Genomic DNA, 11,911 nt, shown 5'->3' on the forward strand with positions numbered 1-11,911 from the left:
CTGTGTGTGGTGACACTGGTGATCTAAGTGGGCGTCTCTGATACGTGGGCGTCTGTGTGACTGTGGTGACACTGGTGATCTAAGTGGGCGTCTCCGATACGTGGGCGTCTGTGTGACTGTGGTGACACTGGTGATCTAAGTGGGCGTCTCCGATACGTGGGCGTCTGTGTGACTGTGGTGACACTGGTGATCTAAGTGGGCGTCTCCGATACGTGGGCGTCTGTGTGACTGTGGTGACACTGGTGATCTAAGTGGGCGTCTCCGATACGTGGGCGTCTGTGTGACTGTGGTGACACTGGTGATCTAAGTGGGCGTCTCCGATACGTGGGCGTCTGTGTGACTGTGGTGACACTGGTGATCTAAGTGGGCGTCTCCGATACGTGGGTGTCTGTGTGACTGTGGTGACACTGGTGATCTAAGTGGGCGTCTCTGATACGTGGGCGTCTGTGTGACTGTGTGTGGTGACACTGATGATCTAAGTGGGCGTCTGTGTGACTGTGTGTGGTGACACTGGTGATCTAAGTGGGCGTCTCTGATACGTGGGCGTCTGTGTGACTGTGGTGACACTGGTGATCTAAGTGGGCGTCTCCGATACGTGGGTGTCTGTGTGACTGTGGTGACACTGGTGATCTAAGTGGGCGTCTCTGATACGTGGGCGTCTGTGTGACTGTGTGTGGTGACACTGATGATCTAAGTGGGCGTCTGTGTGACTGTGTGTGGTGACACTGGTGATCTAAGTGGGCGTCTCTGATACGTGGGCGTCTGTGTGACTGTGGTGACACTGGTGATCTAAGTGGGCGTCTGTGTGACTGTGGTGACACTGGTGATCTAAGTGGGCGTCTGATACGTGGGTGTCTGTGTGACTGTGGTGACACTGGTGATCTAAGTGGGCGTCTCCGATACGTGGGCGTCTGTGTGACTGTGGTGACACTGGTGATCTAAGTGGGCGTCTGTGTGACTGTGTGTGGTGACACTGGTGATCTAAGTGGGCGTCTCCGATACGTGGGCGTCTGTGTGACTGTGGTGACACTGATGATCTAAGTGGGCGTCTGTGTGACTGTGGTGACACTGGTGATCTAAGTGGGCGTCTGATACGTGGGTGTCTGTGTGACTGTGGTGACACTGGTGATCTAAGTGGGCGTCTCCGATACGTGGGCGTCTGTGTGACTGTGTCTGTGGTGACACTGATGATCTAAGTGGGCGTCTGTGTGACTGTGGTGACACTGGTGATCTAAGTGGGCGTCTCCGATACGTGGGCGTCTGTGTGACTGTGGTGACACTGGTGATCTAAGTGGGCGTCTGTGTGACTGTGGTGACACTGGTGATCTAAGTGGGCGTCTGATACGTGGGTGTCTGTGTGACTGTGGTGACACTGGTGATCTAAGTGGGCGTCTCCGATACGTGGGCGTCTGTGTGACTGTGGTGACACTGGTGATCTAAGTGGGCGTCTGTGTGACTGTGTGTGGTGACACTGGTGATCTAAGTGGGCGTCTCCGATACGTGGGCGTCTGTGTGACTGTGGTGACACTGATGATCTAAGTGGGCGTCTGTGTGACTGTGGTGACACTGGTGATCTAAGTGGGCGTCTGATACGTGGGTGTCTGTGTGACTGTGGTGACACTGGTGATCTAAGTGGGCGTCTCCGATACGTGGGCGTCTGTGTGACTGTGTCTGTGGTGACACTGATGATCTAAGTGGGCGTCTGTGTGACTGTGGTGACACTGGTGATCTAAGTGGGCGTCTGTGTGACTGTGTGTGGTGACACTGGTGATCTAAGTGGGCGTCTCCGATACGTGGGCGTCTGTGTGACTGTGGTGACACTGATGATCTAAGTGGGCGTCTGTGTGACTGTGGTGACACTGGTGATCTAAGTGGGCGTCTGATACGTGGGTGTCTGTGTGACTGTGGTGACACTGGTGATCTAAGTGGGCGTCTCCGATACGTGGGCGTCTGTGTGACTGTGTCTGTGGTGACACTGATGATCTAAGTGGGCGTCTGTGTGACTGTGGTGACACTGGTGATCTAAGTGGGCGTCTGATACGTGGGTGTCTGTGTGACTGTGTGTGGTGACACTGGTGATCTAAGTGGGCGTCTCTGATACATGGGTGTCTGTGTGACTGTGGTGACACTGGTGATCTAAGTGGGCGTCTCCGATACGTGCGCATCTGTGTGTCTGTGGTGACACTGATGATCTAAGTGGGCGTCTGATACGTGGGTGTCTGTGTGACTGTGTGTGGTGACACTGGTGATCTAAGTGGGCGTCTCTGATACGTGGGTGTCTGTGTGACTGTGTGTGGTGACACTGGTGATCTAAGTGGGCGTCTGATACGTGGGTGTCTGTGTGACTGTGTGTGGTGACACTGGTGATCTAAGTGGGCGTCTCTGATACGTGGGTGTCTGTGTGACTGTGTGTGGTGACACTGGTGATCTAAGTGGGCGTCTGATACGTGGGTGTCTGTGTGACTGTGTGTGGTGACACTGGTGATCTAAGTGGGCGTCTGATACGTGGGTGTCTGTGTGACTGTGTGTGGTGACACTGGTGATCTAAGTGGGCGTCTGATACGTGGGTGTCTGTGTGACTGTGTGTGGTGACACTGGTGATCTAAGTGGGCGTCTGATACGTGGGTGTCTGTGTGACTGTGTGTGGTGACACTGGTGATCTAAGTGGGCGTCTGTGTGACTGTGGTGACACTGGTGATCTAAGTGGGCGTCTGTGTGACTGTGTCTGTGGTGACACTGATGACCTAAGTAGGCGTCTGTGTGACTGTGGTGACACTGATGATCTAAGTGGGCGTCTCTGATACGTGGGCGTCTGTGTGTCTCTGGTGACACTGGTGATCTAAGTGGGCGTCTCTGATACGTGGGCGTCTGTGTGACTGTGTGGTGACACTGATGATCTAAGTGGGCGTCTGTGTGACTGTGGTGACACTGGTGATCTAAGTGGGCGTCTGTGTGACTGTGTCTGTGGTGACACTGATGACCTAAGTGGGCGTCTGTGTGACTGTGTCTGTGGTGACACTGGTGATCTAAGTGGGCGTCTCTGATACGTGGGCGTCTGTGTGTCTCTGGTGACACTGGTGATCTAAGTGGGCGTCTGATACGTGGGTGTCTGTGTGACTGTGTGTGGTGACACTGGTGATCTAAGTGGGCGTCTGATACGTGGGTGTCTGTGTGACTGTGTGTCTCTGGTGACACTGGTGATCTAAGTGGGTGTCTCTGATATGTGGGTGTTTGTGTGACTGGTGATACTGGTGATGTGAGTGTGTGTCTGTGACAGTTTGGGGAAGGGGTGGGGACTCTTTGTTGATGTGTTAATTAGGAAATAACTTCCTAACTTCCCACAGCATATGCACGTTTGGGGGAGCAGCTCTGGGCTGGGTTATGGGGTCCCTCTCTCCCAGGCCCTATAAGAGACCCTCCTTTCAGGCTGCCTGGAGAGACACTGTCCCCATCCATTCTTCCCCTCCCTGCAGCTCCCGGCCTCTCGGCACTGTGTCCTTCCTGTGCCCTTCGGTACCCTGTAGGGAGGGGAGGCGACGGTGCTCACTGTCCATTGACAGGGTTGTCTGCGTCCTCGGGAGGCAGCACCAGCACCTCCCCCACTCAGGGACATCCCAGGGTCCCCTCCTCCCTGCTATCGTCCCTAGATGCACCGAGTCCGAGTCTCCTCCACCCTGTCCCACTGGCCAAGCATGTGGCAAGGGAGCCTGGGTCCAGCCAGGACGTGGCCTGGGAGAATCATTGGGCTGGAGTCTGGGTCTCTTGTTCCTGTTGGAAGTGGTGAGCTGTCCAGCTCTGGGGTCAGGCAGGAGGCCAGGAGGCACCGGAGCAGCTCCTCAGCCTGCATGGGTGGGCGGCCCTCTGGTGCAGGAGGTGCAGCGTGCCCCCTGGTCTGGTCTGCGGTGGGCTCTGTGGGCTGGCTCAGTTGAGTCGGGAGCCCCTCTGTGTCCCTGGTTGGCCATGGGCTAACGTGAGCGTCCAATGTCCGTCGCAGCCTCTCCTGTACCGACGAGGGCGCCATGATGTAAAAATGGCGCCCCCCAAAGACAGGGTGCGGAGTGTGCCCAAGCCAACCTGGCTCCTCCCTGTCCGCACCTCTGTCAGCACCGTGGACAGCGCAGACCCTCGGCCTCGCAGCGCCTCCATTGGAGAACTGCAGTCCTGTGGAAAGGGGTACAGAGGGGATCGGATTCCCCTCAGTGCCAGCAGCTCCCCTCCCTCCTGCAGCTGTGCCCCCAGCACACTCCGCGGCGAGGACAGACCCTCTGACCAGGCGCGTCACCCGTGCCTGTGACCCCAGACCCAGGTTCCCGCACATTGGGTGTGCCTCCTCCCCGCCCTATGCTTAGCCTCTGTCCAGCCCTTCCTGGGCAGCCAGCCCTCCTCCCTCGTGGCCCTCTGCACCTGCGCACCCCCCAGTGGCACCCTCCCTCCACCCCACAGTGGCCACCGACCTTCCTCGGTGGTCCTGGCACTGGCTTGGCTTAGGACCTTACAGGGGTGTCTGGCCACAGCAGCCCTCCTGGCCAATCCATGGTGGCCCTGCCGGGCCCCACTGGGCTTGTGCAAGCATACTGTGAGGGCTCCCCGGTGCCTAGGGCCCAGTCACTTCCTGCTCTGCTGTCAGGTTCTCCCTTGTCCCCATCCCTGTGCTTGGTCTGGAGCTTCAGCCACCTGGCCTCTGGGAGAGGACATGGCTCTGGGCCTTGGGGCTCAAGCCTTGGCCTCCAGCTCTTGTGGAGGGCTGGGCAAAGCTTCCCAGGCTGGGAGCCCCAGCCCTCCTGCTCTCCATTAGGGAACGGGAGTCTGTGTCCCCCTGCCCCCCTGCCAAGATAGCAGCTCACTCTTCTGCCAGCCTGGCCTAATGGTCTCCCTCCCTGGGCTAATGGGCTGATGGGGCGGGGCTCCAACCACTCACCCTGCTCCCTCTCCAGCTGGGGGAGGGGCAGACTGCCCAGGCCCTGAAGTGCTGTGGGGGAGACATCTCTCCAACTGCCAGACCTCCTGGGGCAGAGCTTCCCAGGGCTTATGGTGCAAGGGGCCTTCCTGAGGCGTGGGAGCCCAGGCCTGGAGGTGGTGAGGGGCACTGGCCCACTTGGGCTCCCTGTGGCCCTGCGTACTGACAGTGGCTTCTCATCTCCCGTCTCGGGTTCCTTGTCTGGAAGGAAGGGCTTGACAGCCGTCTTTCCTGAGGGTCTTCTGGCCCTTGGTGGAGGCTGGGGCCCTTGGAACCTGCCCTGGGTGTAGGTGTGAGCATCAGGGTAGAGCGTGGGGGTGGGGGCTCCTGGGCCCACTGAGCCCCTGACTCCCTCCAACTCCCCGTGGCTGGGGCTGTGTCGCCACACAAACCCCAGAGCCTCTCTGGAGTCATCAGGGTCTCAACTTCTCTCCTCCTTCCTTTTGTTTTAATTGATTTTTGTAATAAGGAGCAATTGTGAAATTCCTAAGAGTCCCGTCATCTGAGAGGTGGGCGTGGTGGCAGTGAGGGTGCCAGCTTCCCGGGTGAGACGATACAACTTAACAATGAGGAGAGGCGTGCGGGGTCAGGCTTCCCGGCGTGAGGTGACTGCAGGGAATGCCCAGAGGCCCATGGGGTCATGTCCCGTGGGGTCTGGTGTTTGAATCCTCGGGACTACCCCTGGGTTAGAAAGGACAGTGTACAGATTCCTGGGGGCTCGGCAGTCCAGTCATGGTACTGGGTGGGGGTCTCCCTGACGGCTCAGGTCTGGAGAGGCTGGGGGACAGCCAGCCCATCTGTGCTCTGTCTGCCCGGGAGTGGGCGAGGGTGCCCTGTTTGTATGTGTGTGGGGTGCGAGCTACATTCTGGGGCAGAGGGACAAGGATGGTAGGGATGCTTCCTGGAGGGATGGGAGGAGGCTCGGGTGGGGGAACAGGGGCCCAGAGCAAGTGCTGGTAGGGGCTGCCTCTGATGGCAGGGTCCTCATGGTGGGGCCGCCCAGGCCCACTTGGGGCCTGGACGGCAGGCGCCCCACAGGTCTGCTCAGGGCCTGGATGGCAGGCGCCCCGTAGGTGACCTGAGTGGGGAGACTGTCTTAGGCCCTGGTCGTGCACTGGGTGTGAGCGGCGTGTCCTGTCACTGGTGGCCTTGGAGGACAGGTGTATGGAAGGAAACCACCTGCAGCGTGGAGGGAGACTGGGGAGCCCACACAGCTCCTGCCCATGAAGATCGTTGGGGTGGGGGCCTGCCATGGGGGAGTTGGGGGGCTCCAGGGGCTCTGGCTTCATCTTGGTGTCTGGGCCCTGAGTGTGGGGATGGTGTGGCCCCTTGGTACCTCACTCCCCTCACTCCTCTCTCCCCACCCGGCGGTCCAGCTGGGGGGCTGCGGTGTCCTGGGCGTCGGCATCTGGCTGGCCGCCACACAGGGGAACTTCGCCACCCTATCCCCCTCCTTCCCGTCCCTGTCGGCCGCCAACCTGCTGATTGCAATGGGCTCGCTGGTCATGGCCATCGGCTTGGTGGGCTGCATCGGGGCCATCAAGGAGCAGAAGTGCCTGCTGCTGACGGTGCGTGCCAGGGGGACATGGGGTGGGGGGCTCCAGCGGGGAGGGGGCAGGGCCAGGTGCTGGAGTGGGGTTGCCCTCAGAAGGTGCTCAGAGCCTAGGGGGCCCTGCTTTGTCAGGATGTATGCACCCCCAGGCACATGTCCACACGCGTGACCTTTACTGCGTTTTGTCTTCTCCAGGATGGGTCCTTGACCCTCCCCCACTCCTTGTCCCGACCTCCCAGCCCCGTCCCCCAGCATGGGGCCGTGGAGATGGGCTCCACATTCATCTTAGATAATTTAAAGGACAGCGCAGCTTGGGGCAGGCACGGGCCTGGGACCTGTGACTTCAGTAGTGGGCCTCGGGCAGCTCTACAGCCCCCGCCTGGCTGGGGCCTCCCTGAGCCTCTCAAACCTGGTTGAGCTGACCTCGTGACCGTTTCTGCTTCCTGGCCCCTGCCACCCACTCCATGTGCCTCCATCTGAATTCCCTTCAGGGCTGGGGGCTCGGAGCCCCCAGGGCAGTGGGTGGGGCAGCCCTGGGGGCCACTGTGCGTGTGTGGCCCTCATCTCGGTCTGACCCCGCCCCCCCACATCACAGTTCTTCGTGATGCTGCTGTTGGTGTTCCTGCTGGAGGCCACCATCGCCATCCTCTTCTTCGTCTACACTGACAAGGTAGGCGGCCTGCAGGGACTGCCATACGCGGGAGGCTCACTTTCCCAGCCAGGTGCACACATGCCATCGTGGACGTGACACGCTTACCTGCAGGCTCACCCACGTGTACGTGTTTAGTAGTACTGTGCCCCATACAGTCCAATCCTCATCGTTTGCACCTTGTGTATTTGCGAACTCACTTTCCCCACTAATATCTGTAACCCAAAATCCGTCCTTGTGGCACCTTCGTGGTCATTTACGGACACGTGCCGCATGGCAGGCACTCTGAGTCTCCCATCACACACGTTCCTGCTGAGGTGACACTCTGCATCTGGTTCAGCTCTCAAACCGTCAAGTGTCTGTTTTGTGGTGTATTCAGTGCCACGCGTTCTGTGTTTTCATGCCTTTTGTTGGCGATTTTGCTGTTTAAAACGGCGTCACGTGCAGCGCTGAAGTGCTGTCAGGCGTGAGCTACAGTGCTGCTGGCCGTGAGCCCAATGTTAACCAGTCCAGGAACTTGTTAAATAAGGTGTCCGTCTTTAAACAGGACACACAGAAGAGGTTATTAACTGGTCCACAGAACAGGACCAGAGGCTTGCGGGAACCTAGCTCTGCGTCTCCCCTGGAGCAAAGCATCCATGTTCGCTGACTCAGTGTTTGCAGTGACTTTGTAGAACACGGTTATGCGAACGACGAAGCTCAGCTGTACGCACTCACTGGTACACGCAGAGTTCGAGGACTCAGGGGCGTGCTCACTCCTCAACGTCCAGACTGGTTTCAGGTTTAGGGACTGCGCAGCAGGCAGAGGCTTGCAGACCTGCACCTGGTGCACCCCCTCCCCCTGTTTTGGTCTCACGTGAGCCCCGCTGTGCTCCCAGATTGACAGGTATGCCCAGCACGACCTGAAGAAGGGCCTGCACCTGTATGGCACACAGGGCAATGTGGGCCTCACCAATGCCTGGAGCATCATCCAGACTGATGTGAGTGGGCACGGGTGGGCAGCGCCGGGTTTGCCTCTCAGGCCAGGTGTAAAGGTGGGCATGCTGCCATTGGCCTAGTGGCCCTGCTGGGGAGGCTGAGCCCGCCCCCTGCCCCTGGGAGTGTGACCCCCAGCATACCCAGGGGCTCCTGGTCCAGGCTTAGTAAATAGGTAGGAGGCCCTGGATTTGAGCCCACTCCGACCAGGAAGGCTGCCTCCAGATGGCTGGGCGAGCGGGTGGGTCCCTCCTGGGGGCTCTGGTCCAGTCTGTGGTGCCCCTCCCCCAGTTCCGCTGCTGTGGTGTCTCCAACTACACGGATTGGTTCGAGGTCTACAACGCCACGCGAGTGCCCGACTCCTGCTGCCTGGAGTTCAGTGAGAGCTGTGGCCTGCATGCTCCGGGCACCTGGTGGAAGGCGGTGAGCCCGGTGGGCTGGGAGGTGGGGGCAGGGTTGGAGGGGAGGGGCCTGGAGTGTGGCGGTGGTCCTTACCCAACTCCCCGGTGCTCCTGCAGCCCTGCTACGAGACAGTGAAGATGTGGCTGCAGGAGAACCTGCTGGCCGTGGGTGTCTTTGGGCTGTGCATGGCGCTGGTGCAGGTATGCAGGTGGAAGACCCCTGCCCAAGGATGGGGCTGCCCTGGTTCCCCAGCACCCTTTATGGAGGGCCTCTGGAGCCAGGAACCCACACTGGGGACTGGGGTAGAGGATAAACATGCAATCATGTGGCGCCAGCCAGGGCTCCTGGGGTCTCTGGGCATAGTCAGACGGCCTCCACAAGGTGCTACCTTTGACATCTCCTGGATGGGCCACACTATGGCCCTGGGCTGAGAGCTCAGCTGTCCCAGTGAACAGAGGATGCAGACAGGAACCCTGGGTGCCAAGAGAGCGGGCCTAGGGGCAAGTGTCCACCCCAGGGGAGTCGGTGGGTGGCGGTCACAGAACTGCGTGGTGCTTCCTTGGATACTGGCCAGCCACTCAGGGTCAGGGTGCTGCCTTGGACAGCGCCCTTGGAGTGGCCCCACACAGCCCCTTCCCTCCCGCCCACAGATCCTGGGCCTGACTTTCGCCATGACCATGTACTGCCAGGTGGTGAAGGCCGACACCTACTGTGCATAGCCCCCCGCCCGCCTCTCTGCCAAAGGACATCACCCAGACCATGGTGGTGCCCTACCCCATGGACCTGCCCTGTGCCAGGCTGGGTGCGGTGGGGGGCAGGTGGGGCTGGGCCCCAGGACCCCTGCCCGGCAGCCCCAAGGGAGATGTGAACCCACCTGCGGGACTGAGGGGACAGTGGTGTGCAGGGGGCCACACGGGGACAGAGGTGTGTGGGAGGGCAGGGGGGCTCCGGTGCTTTTTTATACCCATGTACTTTCCATAGCAGTGTTTTTATTGCCCTTGCTCCCCGCTCTGGGAGCAGGGGGTTGGGGCCACAGGTGGGGAGCTGCGCTGATGCCCCAGCCCCGTGATGGGGTCAAGCAGGCCAGTCTGGTGCTCAGGCGGAGACCTGGCCCATCCACATTCCATGCAGGCAGCAGCGCCCCGCTGTATCTAATAAAGTGTGTGAGCAGCACCCCTGTCTGTTGCTGCCCTTTCCGCCTCCCCCAGACCTGTGTGGGGCGCCTCTGGGTCCAGGTAGGGGCCTGAGTGAGGGTGTGGGGACCTGGCCCACAGAGACCCCTCAGCCTCACTCTGCAGTACCCAGCAGCACCACCTCAGACCCCAGGGGCAGGCCAGGTGGGATCCACCAGGTCCTGAGGCAAGCGGCCAAGACAGACCCCAGGCTGGTGGCGTTGCATGGACACGAGCCACCAAGGACACCGCCCGGCAGTTGCATGTGCCCAGAGCAGCCCTGGTCTCAATGCCCATCTCAGGGTGGCCGGATGTACCAGCCCCCTATCCAGGCCAAGGGTGAAGCCACAAACACAATTTCAGTTCACTTTGAGGTTTACAGGGGCCTCAGAGCATCCCCTAGGCTCCTTGAGCCTTGGCCCTGTGCTAGGGGTGCCCCACCTCACTGCCTCCACCCCCCATCTCCGGTCCCCATGTCCCTGCCTCCATCCTCCATCTCTGGTCCCCCACGTCCCTGTCTCCATCCTCTATCTCTGGTCCCCCACCTCCCTGTCTCCATCCTCCATCTCTGGTCCCCCACCTCCCTGTCTCCATCCTCCATCTCTGGTTCCCTGCCTCCCTGTCTCCACCCCCCATCTCTGGTCCCCCATGTCCCTGTCTCCATCCTCCATCTCTGGTCCCCCACCTCCCTGTCTCCATCCTCCATCTTTGGTCCCCCATGTCCCTGTCTCCATCCTCCATCTCTGTTCCCCCACCTCCCTGTCTCCATCCTCCATCTTTGGTCCCCCATGTCCCTGTCTCCATCCTCCATCTCTGGTTCCCTACCTCCCTGTCTCCACCCCCCATCTCTGGTCCCCCACCTCCCTGTCTCCACCCCCCATCTCTGGTCCCCCACCTCCCTGTCTCCATCCTCCATCTCTGGTCCCCCACCTCCCTGTCTCCATCCTCCATCTCTGGTTCCCCGCCTCCCTGTCTCCATCCTCCATCTCTGGTCCCCCGCCTCCCTGTCTCCATCCTCCATCTCTGGTCCCCCACCTCCCTGTCTCCACCCCCCATCTCTGGTCCCCCACCTCCCTGTCTCCATCCTCCATCTCTGGTCCCCCACCTTCCTGTCTCCACCCCCCATCTCTGGTCCCCCACCTCCCTGTCTCCATTCTCCGTCTCTGGTTGTCTCCCTGATGTGGATGCTGAGTCTGGCCTTGGGGATGCTCTCACAGTGCCCCTGCCCTCGTCCTCACAGGGGGCCCTCACCCCTGCAGCTCAGCTCTATTTCTCCCCAACTAGCATCCCCTTGCGGTGTCTCCAGCTCCCTGTGCCCAAAGGACAAGGAGGTCACAGTCCCCAATCTGCCTGAGGGTCTGGGGGGTCCAGGGTGGGCAGGCCCTGAGATCCCCCAGAAGAGGGCTGTCCGCCTGTGATGCGGGTGGGTAACTCCCAGGGGGCTCATGAGCCGTGGGGCATCTGACACCCTGAAAGCTGCACTGTAGTCTCATCTGCCTTCCTGGCCCATGTCCAGGGTCCTGTCCTCTGTGTCCCCCTGTAGCTGTGTGCCATGGCCCCTGTCTCATGACTGACCTCTGACCCTGAGCCTCAGGCTGCGCCCCTTGTACCCCACCATCTTCTCTGCAAACTTCCCAGATGCCCTCCAACCTCACCTGATTCCCATCCCAGACAGGACGTCCTGTCACTCCTCACACCCATGAAATCACCAGGATCTCAAGAACCTGCCACGTGGTGCCCAGATGCAGCAGGTGCAGGGTCCACGGGAGCCCAAATGACTGTGTGCCATGGCCAGCACCAGAGAGGAGCTGACAGCCCCACCGACGGGGGCCAGCCTCCCTTCCATGCTATGCTGAAGGACCCTGGGTGGTGATGGGCCAACTACCCACGGTGACAGGCCATCTCTGCTCTGCTGCTCACTGGGGGCTTCACAGTGATGTGTGGGGAGGGAGGTTGGGCCCAAGGGGCTGCTGGAGGAACTGAGCCTGTGCCTGCAACCCTGCCTACAGCCAGGGCAACCGGGAGACCCACCACTCTGAGGTCCCTGGCCCATGGGTCACGCTCGGGAGGTGGGCAGGTCCAGGTGGCCCGTGACAGGGATTGGTGTCTGCCAGGTCCCTCTGCTCTGCCACGGGCACCCAGGTCCTCACACAGCCCCACAGAGCGGAACCGATGAGGGGTGGAGGTCACCCCTGCCTGGCACC

General features: G+C 60.5%; 1 protein-coding gene across 3 annotated transcripts in view; it reads left to right on the forward strand.

Moving 5' to 3' along the window:
• Positions 1-9,727, forward strand: part of TSPAN4 (tetraspanin 4) — a 31,132-nt gene extending 21,405 nt beyond the window's left edge. For all 3 annotated transcript variants that reach the window (XM_064287551.1, XM_064287549.1, XM_064287550.1), the window contains exons 4-9: positions 6,334-6,525; positions 7,105-7,179; positions 8,037-8,138; positions 8,425-8,556; positions 8,652-8,735; positions 9,186-9,727. In XM_064287551.1, the coding sequence (XP_064143621.1) occupies positions 6,334-6,525; positions 7,105-7,179; positions 8,037-8,138; positions 8,425-8,556; positions 8,652-8,735; positions 9,186-9,254 (654 nt within the window). In that variant the 3' untranslated portion in view covers positions 9,255-9,727. The remainder of the gene's footprint in view (positions 1-6,333; positions 6,526-7,104; positions 7,180-8,036; positions 8,139-8,424; positions 8,557-8,651; positions 8,736-9,185) is intronic.
• The last annotated feature ends 2,184 nt before the right edge of the window (positions 9,728-11,911 follow it).

The sequence above is a fragment of the Loxodonta africana genome, chromosome 7 (genome assembly GCF_030014295.1).
Source record: "Loxodonta africana isolate mLoxAfr1 chromosome 7, mLoxAfr1.hap2, whole genome shotgun sequence".
Classification (NCBI taxonomy): Eukaryota; Metazoa; Chordata; class Mammalia; order Proboscidea; family Elephantidae; genus Loxodonta; species Loxodonta africana.